Source organism: Scleropages formosus, chromosome 5 (genome assembly GCF_900964775.1).
Source record: "Scleropages formosus chromosome 5, fSclFor1.1, whole genome shotgun sequence".
NCBI lineage: Eukaryota > Metazoa > Chordata > Actinopteri > Osteoglossiformes > Osteoglossidae > Scleropages > Scleropages formosus.
In genome coordinates this window covers 29825758-29850670 of record NC_041810.1, presented here as the reverse complement: position 1 = coordinate 29850670, position 24913 = coordinate 29825758, and the positions used below count along the sequence as shown (strand labels likewise).

Here is a 24913-nt window from a genome sequence, read left to right as displayed (position 1 = left end):
ACTTAAAGCAGCCTTTAACGGTTTATTGATCACTCTCTTTATCGAAGCACTCTGTAGCGTAGTTTTTAGTACTGGTGCCATGCAATCCCAAATTCCCCTACTGATGTAGCTTCGAGCAAGGTATTTATTTGGGAGTGGAGACTTAATGACAAGTGATACATACTGTCTTTAAAATGGTGATTAGTGTGCCGTTTGGTGATCTGTACACTCCACTGTGTGGAGTTTGCACGTTCTCCCCGGGTCTGTGTGGGTTTCCTCCGGGTGCTCTGGTTTCCTCCCACACTCCAAAGACATGCTGTTCAGGTTCACCCGTAGTGTGCCAGTGACAGAGAGAGTGTATTCCACTGATGTATGGATGAGTGACCCATCGCAAGTAGTGTATCTAGCAGTGTAAGTCACCGCGGTGAATAAGGTCTGTGGGCTGATAACACTACGTAGAGTTCACCGGAAATCACTTTAGAGAAAAACATCTGCTAAGTGAATAAATGTAAATGTAAAAACATTGTTACAGCATGCAGTTGGAGTATTATCCACAAGGTTCATGCACTCGCTCATTACGAGGCTTAAGAAAGTTAATTTTGCCTTTAGACATGCTCTTAGTTGCCCTTTAAACGTGAAGGTGGTTCACTTAGGCCTGACCCTCATTGCCGTGGCCCTCAAGCAGAAGTCCCCTCAGTCACTCCTGGGAATTGTGCCGTGACCATAGTTTGAGGATTAAGTATAACCTTAAGAGCCACAAGGACTTCCAAAGGAATCAGGGGCTTTATTTAATACTCCGCCTTAAGCTTTTAATTTTAAACTTTTTAAAATGCTGAAACTTTCATTATCCTGTGTCGTCTTCAGTATTCAGACCACTGTAACGCCACTCGTCTTTACATTTATTCATTCCGCAGACGCTTTTCTCCAGATCTCAGGGTGAAACACAAATGGTGCATCACATCAGCAGAAGGATAGATGTGGATTGAGACACATGATTCTAGAGTACAGTCCATTTGTCACGTTCCTGCATGTGAACCAGTGTCCAGTACATCGTTCATATTACATACAGTACATCACATTGTTATTTAGCAATGGTGTCAAGGAAATTTCTAGAATTTCAGAAATAACCACTCAAATATTACGATGGGTGTACAGCTGTGGTTCATTAATGCGACATAGGCGCTGGCTTTCACTCAAACTCACCACATAATACTATAAATATTAAATATTAAAAAATAATGAAATAATAGGCTAAATTGCCTGAGACTTGGGGTGTAAATCTGGGTCTGATGAGAATAAATGCAAGATTTGCGCGTTTCTGTACTAAACAAATTTTTCATACGTATATAGAGTAAAAGTAGCAGGTCAATTCCTTTCTACGAGCTTCGACTGTAGTTACATTACAGTCGGCGAGCGAGGGCGGCGTCACGGTATTTGCAGAAGCAGACTTTATTTTTAACAGCATCCGTCTTGGCTGTCCACATGCTCCCTGTCCACCTGAATTAATGGCGGTCCTGTATAACCATCCGTCTCGTCCATAAATCAGGCTGGAGAATGGTGGGGACACCCTTAGCATCGTGGTGAGCCTTATCCTCTCTCGCACCTCCTCCTGTTTGCCACTTCATCATCTGGTGGTGCATTAATAAACAGAGGTCCCACGGGGCCCACCCCAGCAAGGGGCCACCTCCCCAGCCCCTCCCCTTAATTCCCCACAAGTGGAGTACGTCCATCTCGGGTGGGGAGCTGGGGGGGGGGCGGGGGGCTCACAATAAGGGCAGGACCTTGTTGCAGCCAATGAACAAGCAGGACTTCGGGCTCACACTTGGCACACGCTCCTTTCGCAGGCTGCTGTTTGAAAACACACACACACACACACACACACACACACACACACACACACACACACACACACACACACACACACACACACACATTATCAGAACCGCTTGTCCCATACGGGGTCACGGGGAACCGGAGCCTACCCGGCAACTCAGGGCGTAAGGCTGGAGGGGGAGGGGACACACCCAGGACGGGACGCCAGTCCGTCGCAAGGCACCCCAAGTGGGACTCGAACCCCAGACCCACCGGAGAGCAGGACTGTGGTCCAACCCACTGCGCCACCGCGCCCCCCTCTGTTTGAAAACATTAGGAAGTATTTGAAAAGATTTTTTCGATATTGTTTCTCTCTTTTTTTTTACATTTATCTAACTGGGCAGATGCTTTTCTTCGAACCGATGTGCGATGGTTGTTGTTGATCAGTTTTGAGCTGACACCTTTCTCTGTGGTGACTTGCAATGCTGGATACACTACACTAAACTCTCAAGAGCGTTCACCCGTTTACACAGCAGAGCAATGTAACGCTCAGACACACTTAGAGTCACCAGTTCACATGAAACACATTTTTCGATTGTGGGAGGAAACCAGAGCACCTAGAGGAAATCTATGTGAACACAGGGAAAATATGCCAACTACACCTAGAATGAGGAGGGATTGAACCCGCGTCCGATTGCAAAGCCCATAAGAAGTGAGGTACATATTTATACAAGAAGGTCATTTTGACTGGAGCCATTCAGGACAGATACCTTTTTCAAAGGTACTGCAGCAAGAGTTGGAATTCAAACCTGTGTCCTTCACGTGCAAGTAGCTCAAACCTCTACGCCACCTGCTTTGATGGTTTCAGCATCTAGAAAAAATATTCAAAAGACATGCTGCTTACTTATCCCAAGTACTGATTTCAAATGTTCATGCGTGATTTTACTTCATTACTACTATTACCCGCTTTTCTCGTGTAGTTGGCTTGCGCGTGTACAGAAATACAGTGCATGTGTTTTTGTTTGTTTCTACAAGCATGCTTGTTGTTCCTCCCTGGACTTTTATAAAATGTGTGAACCCATGGAACCATAACGTCTCTATTTATATAGGACAGAGTGACAATGTGGAGGGTGTTTCCCCCCTTCCAGTGTGCCGCAATAAATGTTGAGGCCCAGCAGCCAGCTTGCAGCCACTGAGACTCATATATGCTGATTTACATCTGAAAGGCAGGCCTGTAATCGCTGGATGTGTCAGACAAGCTGGGGGGTTGAGGAGAGGGGTGGAGAATTGCCGTAATCTGGTTTTGTTTGCTTGGGAAAGAAAAAAATAAGAATAAAAAAACTAAATGGGTCTTAGTCACAAACCATTGTGTCACTCTGCACATAAAACAAAACCTTCCCTTCTTGTTCTTTTTATTAAACTTTTTTTTTTTTTTTTTCCCGTATTTCTTTTATTTTTGTTCAGGCAATGTCAAAATGACAAGATGGCTCACGCCATTTAATCACCAGTGTTTGGCCATCAACATCACTTTAAGATCCATCTTGTTTTTTGATTTTTTTGAGGCGCCTGCTTTCTACCAAAATGTTGTCTGAAATTTAAAAGTAAGTTAGCATTGTGGTTTTTACATAAGCAGATATTTAGTGGTGTTATTCATTTATATTTGTGCGGAGATTAACGCTCTCGCAGACTTTTCTTGTCGCTGCTTTCCTAGAGCTTCATTTTCATACATGGCATCAGCTAATTCCTTTTTGCAGCCTTTCATTTGCCAAGCCCAAAGAGGCTTGGTGACTCCGTTCAGCTATTTACAGGATAAGAGAGCGGTTCTGAGGAAAAGAGGACGCTTTGCCAGGGGCTGAGGAGGAGGAGTCTCTTGTACCTCCCTCCGGAGTTTGACTCTCCTTTGCTTCTCAGCTCACCTTGTTTTCTACAATGATCTTACCATCTCATCTTGGGTCTCACTGATGGACCCACTAATTGGGTTGCCACTGTCCATGAATTGGACCATTCTTCCAGCTCAGTTGATGAATCCAGAGTTGACACTGGCAGAAAAATGACACTGGGTGCAAAATGATCTCCAGATTGGGACTGTGCCTGCCCTGTTGAGGTCTGCTGATGTCATGAACCTCTGATGCGTTGCACTCAAAGGAGAAAAACACCCTAAAGAGCCAGTTAGTCTATCCATCTATCCATGGTTGCTTGGATTGAGATCTGGTGGTTGGGCACAGTAAGACAGAAAGAAGGGGCTGTACAAAAGATGAAGTTGGCAATAACAAAAAAAAGTCTGCATTGTGACAATAGCAGCAATAACTTTCCTTGAAATATAAGGCTTTTTAATGAACTCATCCAACAACGTTTTTAAAACTAAGTTGTTAAGTTTGAGAGTTGTGGTAGCACAAACGAAACTGTAGCCGTTGTTATGTGTTAACAGTCAATTTCCTCTCTGCTCCCCTCACGCCCCCATTCAGGCTCCCGCTTCCCCAGCCCCAGGCTATCTGGCAGACCAAGTCGGAAGCGCGCACTGCCTCCCTCCCCACTGTCAGAGCACAGCTTTGACCTGCAGGCCATGATCCGCAACTCGCCCAACTCGTTGATCACCATCCTAAACAACTCACGGTCCAGCTCATCTGCGGGAGGCTCCTATGGGCACCTGTCTGCTGGAACTCTCAGGTGAGAAGATGTACTGTAGGAGGGGTGGTACAGCGTGTATGCACATGGGGGTGCATTAGCATTCAGTATTCATCATGGTAGTGTACTAAACTCTAAATGAGCAACCCCAAAAGATGATGCCATGGTGTTGTTCAAAGTGTTCATAAAAAAGTTACAAAAGGCATGATTCCATCTGAGAGATGTGGCAGCCAGTCATAGGACTGAACAAACAACTTTGCCTCACCAGCCAGTATTTTAGTTGCCTTCACTCATGGCAGTACTTTATAACTAAGTTAAAACAGATTCACATTTGTACTTCAATAGTTTATGAACAAGTGTGTAGCTAAAAAGGTACCTATTTTTTTTACTTTATTATCTGTGCTGATTGAGTGCAGACTGGTGGTGGGAGTATAATGTTGAGGGGAATGTTTTCTTAGTACACCTTAGGTTAAGGTATAAGTAATCATTGCTTGAAATCCACTGCTGAAAAGTACCAGAGCAGGTGCATCCCTTCACGGGCAGTCGACCCATTCTGAAATGGCTACTTTCAGCAGGATAATGTGCCATGTGACGAAGCAACATCATCTTAGGACGGTTCCACAAACATGACAGTGCCTTTACTTTGCTTCAATCGCCTACACACAGTCCCCACCTCTCAAGCCAATAAAGCATCTTTGGGATGAGATGGAACACGATGCCTGCAGAGTGAATGTGCCTCCAAGAAATCAGCAGAAATTGTGCGATGCTGTCAAGCCAGCGTAGACCAAGAACCTTGCGGAATATGGCCAGCACCTTGTTGGTAAATTTATGGATTTATGGAGGCAAATGAAGCTCCCACCACGTACTATCCAGGTGTAGCTAATAAAGCTGTCAGTGAATCTATCTCGCATTTTATGCGCAGGTTAAAGTCAGTCAATTTCCTCTGTTGGCCTGTAACTGATTAGTGTGTCAGTGTACATACAGTTGCATGGATGCTGTGTGTCGGGAGTGGAAGGTTTTGACTGAGACAAGGGTTAGTTGAAATGTCAAGCACTGAAACAACTCTGAGTCTGAGTTGCAGGCGAGTATTTTCCTCCTTTTAATTTCTTTCTTTTCTTTTTTGATTCTCAAACAATGCAGGGAGTCTGGCAATGTCAACACTGTCCATGTCTTTAGTCACAGCTATTCAGTGTTTGAAAGCGAATTAGTCAATGTAAGAAAAAATACAATCAATGGTGTTAATTATGCTAACGGTGTTGTGAAAACAGGTTAATTTGGTACAATACAGAAGATACAAAAGCTCTCAGTTGATGGTGAACTGAAGGTGAGGGAATGACTTCATGACTTGTCATGGCTGGTCCAGAGATGCAGGAGGCAGTAATAAATCTCTGTGTTTGGCTGTATGTATATGTCTCTGTAAGAGAAATTTTACATCACTTTACATTTTATGAATCTCAGACAGAGAAACTAAATTATGTATAGAAGTAAATTATGGACTTTTCACCTGTTTCTGAACTAATATTTCTGAGGATACAATCATTTCCTTGTCAACATCATATGCAGTGAATTATGGTGCCCTTTAACAACCATGACAGTTCTGGACCATGTTCGCTAATGTTCCCTTTTGGGACCGTGGCTCATCAGTGCATATGTGTTAATGCTCACTTCTGCAACCAAGTCTATGCAACATATCGATAATATTGGCCTCTCCACAGGAGGCACTGGTCGTGCATGTCCATTGCCTACACACGTATGATGAATAAACATCAATATTCAGTAATTATTTATAAATAAAAGCTGAAATTAGTTCTACAATAAATATATACATATATCTTGTTTTTATACTTCATGCTAAAGTGTATTCTGTATGTTCTGCATCACATGACATCATGGATGAAGGTAAGAAATTATGATACACTATATATTATTACACTTTATTTTGAAATGTTGTGGCACATTAGATGTGCCAGGTTTGGGGAGTGATCATGTGCGAGGTGATACAGGTTGGACGCACAGAGTTCTTCATTGAAATATGAAATGAACAGTGTCAACCAAATGTGATCCAACACAAAGAGAATTTCCATCACCAACCGCATCATCGTTCTTGCTCTGCAGTGCAACGACTCCTGTCCTTTGTCAGCCGTATAAATACTATTGCTGCACTGGATGCCCGTCTCTTAATTCGGTACGCTGGTAATACTGGAGGTGGGAATGGCCAAATACTCCTGCGAGCGACACATGTTTTGAGTTTTTAAAATTCGTTTTGCTACTTTTATTGTGTAGTGTATCACTTGAGTAAATTATACTAAAACAGCTGTACATTTCCATTGCCTCATTGATGGTACTATTCATAGGGCCTCGTAGGGTGTGGTGTGCACTTTTCTTTTTATATAACTTTTTTCTGTGTTTCGGAACAAGTGCAGTTACTGTCCCTAACAATGACGTAAAGTAGTTGCTGAGGGGGATTATCAGTTTGTCTCCAAGCCGGAAGGTACATCCTCGCGTTATCATTTTCCTTGTAGTAACCAGAATCGAGAGCCAAAGGAGTGACGTTTATTGTTTTCGAAGTGTCCGCAATACGAAGTGGCGGCTGCAGTCCATTGTGTCCGCGAAAGACGGAGGAGAGCGGAACAGCGAAGGCAGCCGAGCAAGCGAGCGAGAGCAACATTAATAATAAGAAACGAGGTGGGGGGAAAAAACCGGATGCGAGAAGAGACCTGAAGGAATGACAGCGAAGAATAGGGAAGAAGAAAGCAGGAGAGCAAGGGGAAGCATGGTCTCATTGCGAGCGGGATGATGAATGAATGGCCAGTGAAAAAATAAACGGAAAGGACCTGGCAAGGTCTCTCAGTTAACATGAAATCCTCTATTAGGGGGATGCATGCGAACAAATCCCCCCCCACCTCTTTCCTGTCTGATATGCATCTCCTGATTAATGTCCCCTCCATCAAGCGTGAAGAACTTACCTTAACTTGGACGCCGGCATAATATTTCATGTGGCAACAAGAGGGGAAGGGGAAGTGGGGGCAGGGCGCGGAGGTGGTTGGGAGCGCGGATGAAAAGGCGGCCGATTCTGCAGTCGAGGGAAGAGAGAGGGGAAGGGGGCATGCTGTCACCTGCTGTGCCCACGGGACAGTATCCGCATCGCTGGGAAGTCTCTGTTTCCTGTGAATGATGAGTCACCGTCAGGCCTTGGCTTGGATCGCGGCTCACTTGCAGCACCTGCATGGGAACGGCGCATTAACCTGCATTTGCAAGACCGCTCGAAAAGGCTTCACGTCAGAGTCACTGTGTCATCGAGAAGGAAGCGTCCGAGAAGGCTGTAGCTCCAGCTGGGCTTCCGGCTCCCTCTCCAGGCCCCACAAGAGCTTTTCACTTCCTCGCAGCTGGACCTTCAGTTTTAGACATTAAAACCTTTCTGTATATTATATTGCAACACTCAAACTGTTCTTATCTTAAAAGATGATTTTATTAATTCTTCATCGGGATTATCAGTGCGTGGCAGGCTGGAGCACATCCGGACAGGGCTTGTTGGACAATGAGCACTAGGTGTGACCAGTTTCGGCAATGAGGCTGTGTAAAGAGAGAGCCCTGGAGAGCCGTCAATGCATTGACTTTTGAACTGAGGAAAGTTCAAGATTCAAGAGTATATTGAAGTGTATTGTCTCACAACTGGGAGGCAGTGTGAGTTTTTATCTGTAATGTCTTGTTAAATACTTTTGGGGGGGATTTTCTTCTTTTTGGGGTGTTTAAGTTGGGGAGCTGGTAGAGTAGTGCTTGGAGATGCTGCTTGTGGACCCAAAGGTCTCAGGTTCAAACTTCATATCCAGGTGTAGTACCCTTCAAAAAAGGTTGTTGTTTGTTAGGTGCTGTTGAGTTGAAGATGACTCTATGGATAGTTGTCCTGAAAAGCATCCAGTCTTCTGCCAACCGGATAAGACTTGAAAGTTGGGCATCCATGGCTGTGGGGATGGTGTCCATATAGCAGGCCTTCCTCTTTGCCCAATATGATGTCCTTTTCCATTGACTGGCCTCTCTGCATGATGTGTCCAAGTAAGAGTTAAACCCATATCGTCTGAGCTTCCAGTGACCTTAAAATCTCTCTCTCTCTCACACACCGAAACCACTCGTCCCAAGCAGAATCACAGCAAACCAGGGCCTAACCCAGCAGCGCAAGGCACAAGGCCGGAGGGGGAGGGGACACACCCAGGACAGAATTCCAGTCCATCACAAGGCACCCCTTGTAGGACTCAAACCCCAGACCCACCAGGGAGCAGGACCCAGCCAAACCCACTGCACCACTGTGCCCCTCACCTTAGAAACTGCTCCAGTAAAATTACCCAGCTGTATAAATGGGTAAATACTTCTAAATACCTTAAGATTCTCAAGGTATTTAGAACTATTTACGGTATTTAAGGTAGTTGCCAAAAAGTATCTGCTAAATAAATTGATATAAATAACTGGTAGTGTCCTCACTGCTTCTTTTATTTACATTCATTCATGTCACTGATGCTTTTCAGCAAAGCAACTTAGAGTGGTAAGGTTACAATTATTTACCTATTCATACAACTGGGTAGTTTTACTAGAAGAATTTACAACAGGTACATTGCTCAAGGGTACTACAGGTAAGGCTTGAACCTGCAACCTTTAGGTCCCAAGGCAGTAGTACTAACTACTATACTACCAGCTGTCCGTTGGGCCATTATGTTCTGAGTTTTATTTAACATGCAGTTTTTGAATAACTAAGGTGGCCTGGCATCCTGTCCAAGGCCTACCCCACTTTGCCTTATGCCCTGGGTTTCTTCAATAGGCTCCAGTCCACTGTGACCCTGACTTGGACAAGCAGTTCAAAAAGTGTGAGTGAGTTTCTGAATAAAAAGAGCTGGAAGTTTGCCCACGAATGACTCACGTCTGGTCAGTCGTTGAAACACTCCTACGCATCACTCTGTGTGTAAAACATTATAACTAAGGAATTAATATCAACTCCAACCAATGTCAGCAGCCACTTGTTCCAAGCGGGGTCGCGGCAGGAGAGAGCCTACCCGGCATAGATAGGACACCAGTCCGGCACAAGGCACCCCAAGCAGTGCTCGAACCCCAGACCTGCCACACAGCAGGACCTGACCCGCCACACACCACTAATGCCAACTCATTGTTTAGTCTTTCCTGCTAAGCCACCATAATTCTTAGGGAAAGATACATATTCACTTTTCATAGTTTTAGTAAGTTGCTCTATGGGGGCTACGGTCAGCTGTGTTCAAGTGTAGCAGGAGATGAGCCCGGCTTCACACCGCAAACCCTGGTAAACCGTGCATCAGGTCTGTGGGGACCGTGGGAGGGGGGCAGTTCAGTGACATGTGGCGGTTCCTGTGCTGAGAGATGTAGTGACACACCATACTTCACAGAGCCCCCTGGGACATTGTCGGGTGAGCGCAGGGAGGTGTGCTGTTGCCGGCTGGCAGTAACAAATGGTCACCTCTCCACTTTAGCCTGCTGGGGCGACAGGTCAGTGTCTGTTGTGATTTCATGTACCATTGCTGTGTGTCTGTTTAGCTTTACTAATTTTTCTGAGCTTGCAGGCAGAAAACAGCGTCTTTTTTTAGGAGGGAGTGTCAGGCAGGCCCAGCAGATGATATAAGGAGCATTTTTATATTGTGATTTACTGGGAATTCATGGTTCCGCCAATCGCCGCCCAGTATTTAATTCACTGGGCGCCGCCGTGAATTGAGTGGCTAAATTGATGTGTCTACAAGCGCTGATGGTAAACTGATGGTAAACTGCTTCTGTTTTTTACACTCGGAGGCTGAGGCTAACCAGCTCTGAGAGTCCCTGATTTGCCATTGTTACACGAGATTGTTTTCTTGCTTAGCTAGTGCTTTTTGCAAGGAGACAGGAGTAACCAGGGCTGTGGAGTCGGTACATCAAACCTTCGACTCCAGCTCCAGTAACCCAATAATTGCTTCCGACTCTGACTCCACGACTTCGTCTCCACAGCACTGCCCAAAAGTTGCACATTATTTTGGGGGTCGACTTATCCGGCAAATATAGGCCTAAACCTATATTACACCTCTAATTTTTGGGAGTCGACTTATATGCCGGATCGACTTACGCACCGGTATATACGGTACGTTTAGCTGGAGTCAGTGCATTTTTACCAACTCCGACTCCAGTAACTCAAGAATCGCTTCCGACTCCGACTCCGCGACTCCGGTTCCGACTCCCCCGCACTGAGAGTAACACATATTTAACACGTTTCTTAATTTAGGGAATTGAATGCAGTACCCAAGGGTATACGTGCCGTCCTCTGCTTTCGATTGAAACAAAATGCTTCGTAAACGTACTTCTTAACACTCGATACTTCATAACCTGCCCTGTGTCTGCATAAGAACATTGTGAGTATTATTGCAGAAAAAATTATTTTTCAACATATATATTTTCTAGCTTTTTGTCTTGACCATAAATCTTAGAAAAATCACATGTATCTGTTTTGCTCCCGTTTTTACTACCTCGTTTTCCAGACCGCGTTTACTGATGCTTGACCTTATTTATTAAGTTAATCCAGTGAAGTCAGTCTAGCTCTAAAAATCTTGGGCAGCGTTTTGTGGCCCGGCAACAAAACCGAACGTCAAGATTAGCAGTGCCTGGCTTTTTAATGCTTGCGTTGGAGCATTGTGCAGAGGGCCGTCAATGTATATTACATGACGTTGTACGCTATTGATGGGATCAAGATGGACTAATTGTGGTAGTGTTTTTGTTCTAGTAAAATGTCTGTGGCACGAACTTAAACAGAGTTGCTTTATGAAAACACACTAAGAAAACACACCCAGATTCACTCTGATAAAGGTGTCAACCATAGAGTGTTCTAACAGCACATGACGTTTATTGTATGAAAGCAAATGCTATTAAGTCTTTCTTAATGGGGTTGGTGGGCTTACTGGACATATTTTATTTGTTTCCTAGTAGGATTGTTTGACACTTAACTAAAATTAATTGCTGCAGATGGGTTAAATCCAGGCAGAGCCTATTTAGGGTGTGGTGCTGTCAGAGGGAATCATAGTACCTGCCAACATCACAGCTTTTCCATAATGAGCTTTTGTCACACCTTCACTCCCCACCCTCCATTAAGCAGCAGCGACTGCTGGCTGATCGAAAGTGTTGATTTTGATGGCGCTGATCAATCAGTGGGTAAACCTGCCGTGGCTAAGCTTGCACTGTGTTGGTGACAGAGGTTAGATATCCCCTACATCACGGCCCCCACAAACAGATGAGTGATATGACACGTGGCCTGTTGCCCAACACATCTTGCCACATTGATTTCCACTCCGTGTGTAATAATGTCTCCAGACATATAGACAGGTGTAGACAACGGCCAGTCCGAGTATTAATGGAGTCTACTGACCATTGGTTTTGTTGGCCATGAGGTTTAGTTTAAAATCTAGTGTGCTAGGTTGAAACCTTCACCCCTTCCTGCATAGAAGTCAGTGGCCACTATTCATAATTTGGTCATTTGAGTATTTATGTGCCGACCTTATTGTTGGAAAAGAAAAGTAGCGAGACTGATGAAATTATTCTTAATACGATATGATGTATGTTTCTCTCCATCCTGCCTGGTCCACTGGCTCCATGTGCCCCCTCAGCCCGCTCAGCTTCGCCTACCCGTCAACCCCGATGGCATTGCAGATGCACCAGCAGCTGATTGGACGGCAGCCTGGCATGGTCGGTTCGGCGTTCGGCCACAGTCCACCGCTCATCCATCCGGCACCTGCCTTTGCCACCCACCGACCAATCCCAGGCATTATACCTTCAGGTTTGGGTAGCACAGAGCGCAGTGCAGCCCCCACAGACTCCTCCCAGGTAAGAGATGGTTCAAACCCATCAGTACCACTGGAGTTCAAAATACCATAAATAAACTAGTATGGGGAGTTAGTAGCATAGTAGTTAGAGCTTTTACCATTGGTTACAGGTTCAAGTGCCAGCTTCAGATATAGTACTATTGAGTAAGGTACTTATCCTAAATTGCTCTTGTAAAATTACCCATCTATATCAATGGATAGATCATTTTTAGTCACTTTGGAATGAAGTGTCAGCTGAACAAACAAATAAATGTAATATATGTCACCACAAAATATCAGTCTGATTGCAAATAGGCCACTCTCACAGTGCTTGCAGAGATTGGATCCAAATAAGTAGAACATTCAATACACATGCATACTGTTTTTTCTCCACATATTTATGGTAAGTATTTGTGTTTTTAAAGATCTGCACATTTATTAGCAAATATTATCATCGACTCAATAGAATGCGTCCCATTCCTTGTTAATGATCAGATGTAGGAAGTGAAGACAAAATGATACAAGTATCTTAACAGTCTTCCCACTATGTCTTTACTTCCAGGGAATCACTTTTTTCCCTCTAAAATCTCTTGCAGCGCACGGCTTGTAGAAAAAACTCTGGAATATTTCCAAGTCCTAGATTTTACCATACATCCACTATACACGTGTTTCAGTCTGACAAATTATATTCCGGATCCAAATACAGATAAAGATGATACGAAGACAGATACAGATGATGTCTCCCCTTAAGACCTCTACTCTTGTTGCACCTTTTTTGGACTAGTGTGGTTCCTTAAAGTGCTGCCCCTGAGGAACAACAAAGGGCTTATTAGCACAGAGTCCCATTCACACCCCATTAATCATGAGAACGAGGAAGAATCCGCACTAGAATTGATGGATTTAAGTGTGCTTTCCTGGAATCATTTTTCATGACATGTTGTTTCTGAATTATAGGAAAACTGGTAAATGATTTTTTTTTTTTTCCCTCCACCTTTTCTTTCTGGCATCTTACATTTCTACTGTAAAGACCTACATTTTTTCTGGTACTCTCTTTGAAAGTACACCGAGCGCGCCTCCGTGTCGGAAATTGAGAATTTGCACACCAATCCTTCTTCACAAACAATTACACTCTTCTGTCCATTACTTTGGGGCAAAAAAGCATCAATTTTTAGCTACTGATGTTATAGACAGCAGTGCTCAGTTTAATGGAAAAGAATCACCAGACATTCATCAATTTCTGGGGATAAACTATAATTAAGGAAAATAATTGAAACACCCGACCACTCGTCTTAAAGATAGATTCCATAACATTCAGACCACATATAACCATCTCCCATTCTTCACATTTTTTTGGCTCAGTAAAACAAATTATTTCGACACCTGCTACACTAAGAGTTTCCCGACATCTTCTTTGCTAACAACGTAGAATGAAAAAGGTGCATGATTTAAGGTTTATGTTTGATTCCAAATGTTTTTTGCTATTCACTTTAGGAAAGATGACATACACTGAAGACTAAACATTTCTGAAGTATAGTTTTCGGTGCAGGACTATATGTGGGCTCAACATGTGGAATAACAGCATTATAAGTTTTTCTAAAAAACTTTTTTTGGCAGAAGTGCTTCTGGTGTCACTTTTGATTGACAGCATGAATACAACATGATTAATCAATCTGTGTTACTGTAGCATAATGTTAGTGTTTTTATATATTACCCACATAGTACATTTACCACATACAGAATATGCAGCATTATTTTTGATAATTTCAAGATGTTTAAATTCCTACCTATTAAATTGTGAAAGTTTAAAATGAGGTAATGCTGTGCTGTGTCATTCACATTGCACAGAAAATTCCACATAAATGTTATGTGATTTTGTGCTTATAGATCCATTCTTTACTGTTTTATAAATTTATCAAACTGCCGGTATTCTCATGTGGTGATGAGTTACGAGCGCATGGACAAACTTTCCACATTTCCAACCAGATGGATTTTCCAAAACTTGGCCCGTGTTGAAGGGTTAATTCTAAATTATTCAGTTGTATCATTGAAGAATCGTAATCAGAAGGTGGGAAACTGGTTGAAATTACAGTACATGTGGATTAACTTTATACTACATATTGTTGGAACAGCAGAGCAGCAGGTATCGTAGGTACTAGGGACATGGGCTTGTAACCAAAGGTTGTTTCTTCACAAGTCACTGAAAGGGCCCTCCTGGCATTCACTGGACAACAGTAGTTTCCCTAAACTGTAAAAGTAACATGTATCTAATTATATACGTTTTAAAAGTTTATATAAGTCTGCGTCATTTCAGGAAAAAAGTGTGTTCTGAAAAACAAAGCTCCTCCCCTGTCTCCACATGAAGAAGAACATTTTTGTGAATCATACTGCTAAGAAATTTAAAAAGTGGGACTTTCACGATGCACTTAGGCGTAACAATTTTAGGATGGTTTGTCAAAATGAAAGAGTTCCACAACATATTGATGCACTATAGATGCTACACCTGGTTGTCATGACGACGCGTTGGGTCGGTGTTTTTCTTCAGAACAAACCCACCAGTGAATCTGCAGTGAGCAGCACGGGTGACCCCATGAACCACAAGCGCTCCAAGATGAAGCCTGATGAGGAGATGCCCAGTCCAGGGGCAGGGAGCTTGCAGGTGAGCGTAGATGGGCGTTAGCCCCTTTTCACCTCTTCTCTTTCCTCTGCAGCCAGTGAACTCCCCGCAGCTTAGTATGCAGTCGAAAACCAAAAGATTAGGCACACACACATAAGCTCATACACACACTTGTTCTGTAATAGTGGGGACTTGACATTGAGTCACACTTTCATGAATTAAAGAAATAAAAAAAAACAACACCAACTGCAACAAAATGGTTTTCCTTCAAGGTTTGGAAACCGCACACACATTCAGTGCCGCGTTCTGCCGCGCTCACGCATGTGCTGACACTGCTGTTAAGTCATTAGTGTGACAAACTGCAAAACCGTTTATTTCCCTCTGAGAGATAAGTCCCACTGGCGTTGAGTGCACTGAAAAGAAATAGCTTTTTATTTTAATCAGATGCCTTGCTTAACAGCAAATGAAGGAAATTACGCAGCAAATTTTTACGAGAGGTTTTTTGCACGTAGCTGTATGTGAGCATTACAAGAAGTGCTGGAGGACGGGGCTGCTGCCAACATTTTCGTGAATGGATCCTCCGTCTTCCCCCTCGCTTGTCTTTGGTCTGTCTGCTTCTCGTTTCCTCTTCCCTCTTCTCTCTCGGCATACATACCTCACAGTCATGATTTTCACGACCTCTGAAGAGTCACAGCAGGCCAGGCTCATCCGAAACTAATGTTCTGGAGGACTTGCGGTTCTTCAGTGCCCTTCGATTTCTGCGTTATTGGAACCCTAACCCTAACCCTTTGTCTTGTTAATCGAACCTTTAATACATACCTTCATGCTGCATTTGCAGTTGCGTTAACATTTCATGGTTGTTTCAGCTCCTTTCGCAAATATGCGGTCGACTCAAGTGTCGGCATTTCTTTCGCGGTAGAATTCGATACTCGACGTAGACGATAAGTTGAATAAATTCTGATAGATGACTTCTGAAGAGGCACGACATGCCAGGCTCATCAGAAACAAATGCGCTGGACAGCCTTCATGCGTATTACTTCGAGCGGGAACTGGGCCTGTGTCTCCACGCGCAAGGAGCAGGCCGGCTGTGGAGCAGCGAGTTTTGAGAAGTGTTTGGCGAGGGTATTGTTGTGTGTGCACGTAGTCCTCAACTGACGATGAGATTCCCTTCCAGTAGCCTCGTTGTAAGTCAGCTTTGTCGTAAGTTGAAAATCCACTTAATACCAAATTACATAAAGCATAAGGATACACTATATAAGCAATTAACGTGCATGAATGTTACGTTGTATAATGAGGCTGTTATATTTTTTACTAATTTAACTCATTATACATCTTGAAATAATAGAATAATTGTAACAGAAATACAGTATAATATTGGAGTTTAGTGCTGCACCGTTATTTTCACTTTCACCTGTTTTCTTTCACACCCTGGACAGGACGCTAGTCCATTGCCAGTTAGAAACACACACACAAGGCAATTTGGAGTGCCCAGTTCACCTGAACTGTATGTCTTTGGGCCGAGAGGAAACCCACACACATGGGGAGAACCTACACAAACCCTGCACGCTGAGTGGGATTTTAATTCACAGCCGTAGTACTGTGGCGGCAGCACTACCTGCTGCACCACCATGCTGCTCCATGTCTGTTTTGTTGAGCTTTTATTGATTGTGAATTAGAGGTAAAAGCAACTTTGTATTCACAAGGAAATCAAGTTACAGATGGACCTCCTGTCCCATTTCTGTTCCTTAGTGAAAGAGTCAGTGTGTGTTAGATCTTTCAGTACCACCCCACTCTGACGTCTCTTTTTGTTAAACATGCAGAGAGCTTTTATCAGTCACAGCTGTGGACAGAGTAAAGCTCTTCAAGAAGACGCCCAACCCCAACTCAGACATTGAAAGTTGACAGTGAAATACATCTGGGGTAGCCTAACAACTGACAAGTGGAGGGTGGTGGAATTCTTAAAATGTTCAGTGAGCACCCAGGCACGTATCAAGTTTAACACAGGGTGTGTTTAGTGTTTAGCTCAGCTTCCTGTAGAAGCTTGTTAAACCTGATAGCTTGGGCTTCAATACAGCTGCATTTTTTTGTTCTTTTTGTGGTTTGGAGTTTATATGTCCACTGAACACCAGCCAGTCTCTTGCAAACCTTCTTGTTTCCACTGAAAAACTGTGAACCACAGCCAGTTCAGAAGTTGCCCTTATGATGAGAACCTTGCAAGATTAACCCCTGGTAGTGGATTACCTGTTGTATCATTATGCAGGTACTGCTCCTACAGTATATATTCAACTGTGTAAATGTAAAACTGCAAACTGTAAAAACCTGCTTTGGATAAAATCAGAAACACATTGTTAGAATTTTCCATTTCAGTTGATGAGGCTGTATCATGCCTACAGAAGGAAAATAATACAATAGTAAAAAATACAGCAATTTTATTGTCTTTGGAGTATTCCCTATGCCGTTCTACGTAAGGCTTCACTAGATCAGGTTTTTTTAGAGACACAAAGGGGCAGCGATTTTCATAGATACGATATTCCACTTCATCAACATATTTTTTGTTTCATCAATCGTTTTCTTCAGTTATTTATTTTCCGAAAAAGCATTTACGCACCGGATTACTACAATGTATTGTTTGGCAATAAAACACAGTCAAACAGAAGAGTGGGTGACCAACGTAGTTCAGCTCACTTCCGTAGTGCTCGCAACTCGTGTCTGGTGTTTGTGAGTGTCGGTGATCAATAAGAACGTGAACAATGTTGCACGTGTTTTTGGGTAGAATTGGTCGGCAGTCAGCAGTTGTCTTGCATGATGGGCTCAGTTGAAAAAGAACTAATTTAAGAATAAAACTGAAAGTGTGTGGTAGTAGCTGTAAGCTGCCATTCAAAGTGTAGTAAAAAGTGCTTTCCAACTTTTTCCAACACTTTACACCGTAGGCAAGGTTCTCACACTGGCCGTTGATGAACTATGCTGATGGTGCGGTCCGTTGTGTTTTCATTTCCATTTCGACACTTCATTTAAATTACGTCTACTACATGCCTGCGTTCTATAAATGACAGACAAATAAGCTCTTAAAAATGTGTCATGCGCTACTGCTTCTCTGTATCTCTGAAAATTCTCATGAAACTTGCCCTCCGCTGGTGGAATATTCATAACACATCTGCTTCAATCACTACAAACTTACATCCATAATAACAAGGGCAACTTATTTAATAAAGAGGATGTTCTTTGTAAAGCTGAGAATAATATTATTGATGGTTGTGTGTGTTTAGGGTGATTTTGAGTCAGTTTGTGTCAACCTGGGAATGGAGTGTAATTTTCTACATAAAAAATAATGGCAATAGCGTCTTTGGTATTCTTCAAATTTCCATGGAAGAATTTGGTTTGAATGGTAGAGGATGGATGTAATATATTCTTTGCACGGTATTAGCAAAAATATATTTACAGATGTTTTTAATTTGTGTTTTCTCATTCATGCTGGTTGTCACACACAGATCGGTATGATTACTGGCTGTGTTTGGACTACCAGAGAACCCCTTTCCCTGGACGTTTTCCATGACCGTCCATGTGGTGACCCCACTGCGGCCTCTTTCAGGAGCAGCCCGAAGGGGTGACCCTGGTGAAGGAAGAGGGTGACAAAGACGAGGGCAAGCAGGAGCCAGAGGTGGTTTATGAGACCAACTGCCACTGGGAAGGTTGCTGCCGCGAGTTTGACACGCAAGAGCAACTGGTGCACGTGAGTTGAAACACTCCACGAAACCAGGAAACACTCCACATAGATATGGCGTAAGCGCATTCGCCCAACCCTCTACCTACGGGATGACATTTGCACACACACACACACACAAACACATGAGACACACAGCATCACTGTGGACATTGGTTCCAAACACATCTTGCATTGGTGTGACTAGTATGTAGTTACAGATCGAATCATGAGACATAATAATGAATGTTTTATTAAATTTTATATTACGTGAAGGGGGGCACAGTGGTGCAGCGGGTTTGGCCGGGGCCTGCTCTGTGGTGGGTCTGAGGTTTGAGCCCTGCTTGGGGTGCCTTGCGATGGACTGGCATCCTGTTCGGGGTGTGTCCCATCCCCCTTCAGTGTTGCACCCTGTATTGCCGGGATAGGCTCCGGTTCACTGCGGCTCTGCTTGGGACAAGCAGTTGTAGACATTGTGTGTGTGTGTGTGTGTATTACATACAACTGAGAAAGGTGAAATGCACATGAGCAAAATTTTTACTTATTTATTCATTGATTTTCCTCATCACTGTTGGCCTGCGATCCTTTGTAATCATATCCTTCTGATTTACTCTTGGGTTCAGAAGGGTTGACGTCAGCGCCTGCCCAAAGAATATTGTCCTCTGTGCCAAATTTAGGTTTAATTTAACACATGTGGTGTATGCAATTGACGTAACTCAACTGAAGCAGAGTGCAATTACACACAGTTACACCAGAGATTTTTAAAAGGCGCATTACGATTTTCAAGTCATTAAAATTTGAAAAAAAAAGTCTTAGAATCAAGGAAATATTGTATTTTAATAAGCATTCAGGGATATTCTGGATATTGACTTTTTCAGGGATTTTACTGACACTAGAAGCACTTCATTTCCATTTTTAAACTTCCTTCTGGCCCCCCCCCTCTATTATTTAATGTTTTATATCATTTTGCATGAATATCAAGCCAATTGCACAATAGTTACTAACATAATTTGTTGTAGTCTTCACAGATTATATGTTGAATTAGCTGGGGCAACTGTGACTGGTCTGGGCTGTGTGAAAATAAATGAATGGAAGTGATTATTTCAGGATTTTTGTCGAAAGTAAAGTCTCAGTCGGCAGTACCTCCTAAAGAGGAATTTACTGAATATATGTTGTGTTTGTGGCACATTTTTCTTTAGCAATGTGTGCCTCATTGTGAGTGTTTGAGTCCTGTACCGTAGTACAGCTGGCTGGTCATACATGAGTGGGAGAACCCTCCTGGGATAATTCAAACCCCAGAGACATTAAAGCTGGAACTTTGGGTAATATATTTAGCTGTTCCCCTGTCGTCCTTTTCAACTGAATATATCCCATCACTGCCCAACCCCCTACCGGCCCTGTTCCCACACATCTGATAGAAAGATTCCCGTTTCTCCATGGCTGTCTATCTGCTGTCTGACACTGCTATCCTCAGCTAGCTGCAGTACCCCCACTATCTATAATTGATATCCTCACCATGGAATAGGCTGCCGTCTGCGTTTGAAGGGTTCTGCTGAAAGGTTGGAAAATCTTGACAACTTCTTGCCCTTGTTTCTGGGGGACCCAGCACTCTATGTGTGTGTGAGTGTGTGTGTGTCCCCTGTTGCTGGGGGCAGGGCAGCTAACTGGGGTGTGAGCTCTCAAAGGGCCAGACCTCCATGGGCTCCTTATCAGTCCTGCTTTTAATGCCAGGGGTAGAGATGTTAGAGTACCAGCTTCTCCACCCTGCCATCATTCCTTTTAAACAACTGCAGAGATGCTGGGGCACCACCATCTCCACCTTAACACCGTTTCTTTTAATACCTGCTACAGAGATGCGGGAAGACCACCTTTTTCACCCTACCATTGTTTCTTTTAACACTTGCTGTAATGTTGGAGCACCGCCATCTCCACCCTACCACCGTTCCTTTTTAACATCTGCTATTGAGATGTTGGAGCACCACCATCTCCACCCTACCACCGTTCCTTTTTAACATCTGCTACTGAGATGTTGGAGCACCACCATCTCTACCCTACCACCGTTCCTTTTTAACATCTGCTATTGAGATGTTGGAGCACCACCATCTCCACCCTACCACCATTTTTTTTTAATGCCCATGTGACTGCTGTTCCAGTACCATCCCCTTCTTCTTTAACAGTTTATGGGCTGCATTTAAAGTAGTACCATTTCCTTCTCCTTCTTTCCTACTATTTCTGAAGTAGCATGATAGGAAAAAAAGGAGAATTTTTCCACAAAATTCCTCAACACTTCACTTTTTTTTTCCAGAGATCAGAATTGCTTTTTTTGCTATTGTGTTTTATTTTTCCATTTTATGCTCGTACTGATATGGTTGACATGCTTATAAAAATATTCGCCTACAGAGTCCCTCCTCTCTAATTTGCCAGCGCAGAATGAAAATGGTCTTATCTCTGCAGTCCTCAGTAATAGGATAAATACTGTACTGGGACCACAGTGGTTCTCTTCAAAGATATTCAGTGTGGGGAAATTTCCATATATTAAACGTTTAAACAATGTACCGTCCCCTCCTGCTTTAGCGAAACTTCGCTGTTGAAGGAGAGGAAAAAACACACCAGCTGATGTGAGATTCAGCATTTGTGCTTTTGAAAGGTACTTTGTTCTGTTACACTGTAAAACTAGTAAAGTAGTAATGCATGCTTTGTCCACTGCTTATTATAAATAAACCCTATGTATGTCCTATATGTATATATATCCTGTGTTCTAGCTTAAACTGAAGAAAAAAATACATAATATGTAAAAGATGTGAATATCAAAAAACAAAACTATCAGCCCATATTTCTCATTTTTCTGAGTCTAAAAACAGTACGCCAAATTTTTCTGCAAATAAATCCTAATTGATTTTGGATTTATCCATCGATTCCCTGCATGCAAAGGAGCACTTTAAAAATGGCTCTAATTTTAGGACCGCATCCTGCCGTTGCCACACTCGATCACGTTGCAGAGCAGCCCCACCGTGCCCCGAAAATGTACTTTTACAGTGTCAGATGCAGTCTCACCATGACATACAGAAGTATTCCTTTATCATCTGTACTGAAACGCTTTTGGCTTGGGTGATAAGATAAGCATCATATCTACACAATTTAACTTACTTATCTTTCCTCCCCAGTTGGCAAAAGCAGGGCGAGTGTCAAATTTTTGCTTGTTCGTTTATTCATTTATGTATAATATTATAAATATGTATTTATTGTTAGAAATATTCCATCGTATGATATTATAATGTTAATGTATTATATACTTGCTCAGTCCGCCACTCTTTACACACCATCTTCCCCCTCTGAATGGGACCTTTTCAGAGCTGTGGGCTGTGTTGGAAGTTGGGCCAACAGACATGTCGGGGCTGAGGGACAGTGACTACGGCGAGGCTGCGGTTCACCGCCGCGGCCGTCACGTCTCCCCGCGCCATTCCGGCTCGGCCAGCCCAGGCACGGCCGCGATGCCCCCCATTCTTGGAGGGAGATAAAGTGGCCGGCCCCCCCGAAAATGAAACAAAGCGACGTGTGTATCCCTCCCTTGTGCTGCGAGGAGATAAACTTGGGTGAAGTCTGGGAGCGTGCCCCCCCTTCTCATTCCCCTCTCGCTTCTGGCGGGGGGCTTTAATTGGTAAAATGCAGATTTTTTTGATCAGGAGAAGGATTAGGCGCTATCTGTCTAGAGTATCTTATTCCAAGATGAAAAGGCTTCGCTGAATTACACATGCCAATTCCAGACCCCCACCCTGCACAAGCCCACCCCACCCCAACCCCCCCACCGTCATCCTCCGCCCCCAACCTTTCTCTTTCCCTTTTCCTTCCCTCTCTTGCCACTCCACCCCCCCCCCCCATTTTTTTCTTTCTTGTACAAAACACTGCAGCGATTGACATCACAAAAGAGCATATGATTTATTAGTGTGCACTTGATAAAGCTAAGTGGTGTTGCGGGACCCGTGGCTTTGTGAAATTGCCTTGTAAACAGGCCTCTTTTTCATGCAAGTGTGCATTTAAATGCATCGGAGGGGTGGGGTGGAACTTTAAGGGAAACTTTTGATAAGGGGAGGATGTTAAAAAAATATAAAAAGCGCGATAAGGGCAGGAAGCAGTCCGGTAATGAAATAAGGCAATACATCATGTGCGAAAGTGTTCGGGATGCAGAAGCAGCCATTTGAATAGTTTGTGTCTTTTGATTGCACTGTACTTTACAGTGTTATTCCTAGTACATTTCCAGATGCTACTTTCCCTGCATCTCTATTCTCTGCGCGCATGTCCTCCCCCCCAACTACCTCTCTGTCACAATGTATAATATGAGCCATATCTGCATTATGTACCGTGTTCTGTGTATAATTGCAGTATATTTGCACGGGTGTCTGTCTGTGTTTGCGTTTTGAATGCCCGCTACGTATACATATGCATATTTGCAGGCGCGCGCACGTGCGCCTCGCCCTGGTGACCCAGAACAGACCTCGTGCAGAATCCCGGCCCCTGCGCGCCCAACTCCCAAATCCATCTTGGTGGCACTTTTACAGTTGGCCGATAAGCTGGCAGGGTGAAGATGAATAACTGCTGCGCGACACTATCAGCACCTGTTAGTCGATTTCCCCGTGAAAGGGCCTGTCTGCTCAGCATGAGAATTATTGATTCAATAAAAATTGCTAGTAGATCATGCCGTGAGATCCACAGGCAGGCACGCGGTAAATGTACCTTCCTCTCCCAGTGTCCCACGAGGCGATGCATCACATCCTTTACTCCTCGGGTCATTTATACGAGCCGGACACGGCCGGGAGCGGAAGCTGGGGAGATACCCATCACGCTCCGCCTCGGATATCGAGCATCGTTGCACAGATAGATGGGGAACCGCAGGGATTCCCTCGCAGGGAAAAAGGGGGGCTGTCTCAGGTGTACGCGCTGGAGGTGAGCACACTGTTCCAGGTGAGGGGCGGGGGTGCATCCGAGTGATGCCTTCAAGGAAAGCGTGAGGTCTTGTTACTAGTCTCACCGTGTTGTGACTGGAGAGGCTGAAATGAGGGGCTCATCGGATGTCAAAATAAATAAATAAGTAAATAAATAAATATATACACGTTTTGACTTCCATGGGGCCCCTTGCTGAGTATACGGCGGGGGTTGGCACTGCAGGTGTTGCTGGGAGGTGTGGAGGTGCCTTTGTGTTTCACCTTTAGGACAGTTTCCATTTGGTTCGGTTGCATTGTTAATGGAATCTGCCGGGTTTTACGCCGCTCTTAAAATGCTACGGTATTTACGCCCCTGTAGCTGCAGAGGAGAGCTTGTGATGAGCAGTGAATAGGTTATGATTCCGTTAAGACGCTTCCTCTTCCTAATTTATCATTCTGTCACACTTATGCTACTTACAGATTTATGCTGCTCGGTCATTTTTACCATATCAGTTTGGGGAAGGTATCTCGGTCAAGGGCTCTACGGCAGGAGGTTGGATTTGAACCTGGGTCCTTTAGGTGCAGCATAGGAGTGAAAACTCCTGCACTACCTGCCATCCCCACCCCACACAAACACACACACACACACACCATCTGAAACCGCTCGTCCCATGTGGGGTCGTGGGGAGCCGGAGCCTAACCCGGCAACACAGGGAGAGGGGACACACCCAGGACGGGACGCCAGTCCGTCGCAAGGCACCCCAGGAAGCAAACAGGACTCGAACCCCAGAACCACTGGAGAGCAGGACCTGATGTAACCCACTGCGCCACTACGCCACCACACCCCCTCTCCCGCCATCCCAGCTACATTTTATTTTTTTATTTTCTTACGTTTACCTGAAGGACATCGCCGTGCCACACGCACGTCGACAGAATTCCCTATGTGGCAACAATGGTGCCGAAGCCAGAATATGAATAATTATTTTTCACCGCGGATCCCGTGCCGTTCAGACAGCGGGCCCGTGGCAGCGGCCCAAAATACGAGGATAAATGGGTCTGTCTTCGCGGCGTGAAGGAAAGGAGAGGACCGGAGGATGAGATTCCCTGCCTCCCACCTTCTCGCGCTCCCTTTCTCTCTTTCCTCTCCCTTGTTCCCCCGGGCAGCCGCTGCCCCCGTTGAGGAAGGCGGCAATTCAGGTTCCCCCTCTTCAGGATATTGTGTCTGCCTGTCTAAACTGCCCTGAGAAAGGCGCTTCCGAGAGCAGCACGCTTCTTCGGGCCAGATGTTGACTTCATCCCTCGAGCATTCTGCGTCTATGTTTGTCTTTTCGGCCACCCCCCCGCCCCACAATAAATACATCTGCCAGCGATAGCCATTAACCCCATTGCTGGTCAGCACTTTAGCTCGACAAAGTGAGCGAGTGGGAAAAAA

The 24913-nt window shown here is 44.2% G+C and overlaps 1 protein-coding gene across 3 annotated transcripts in view; it reads left to right on the top strand.

Moving 5' to 3' along the window:
- LOC108942313 (transcriptional activator GLI3-like) overlaps positions 1-24913 on the top strand; it is a 140231-nt gene that overhangs the window by 102573 nt on the left and 12745 nt on the right. For all 3 annotated transcript variants that reach the window (XM_018765571.2, XM_018765573.2, XM_018765570.2), the window contains 4 exons: positions 4257-4458; positions 12054-12270; positions 14791-14904; positions 18452-18592. In XM_018765571.2, the coding sequence (XP_018621087.2) occupies positions 4257-4458; positions 12054-12270; positions 14791-14904; positions 18452-18592 (674 nt within the window). The remainder of the gene's footprint in view (positions 1-4256; positions 4459-12053; positions 12271-14790; positions 14905-18451; positions 18593-24913) is intronic.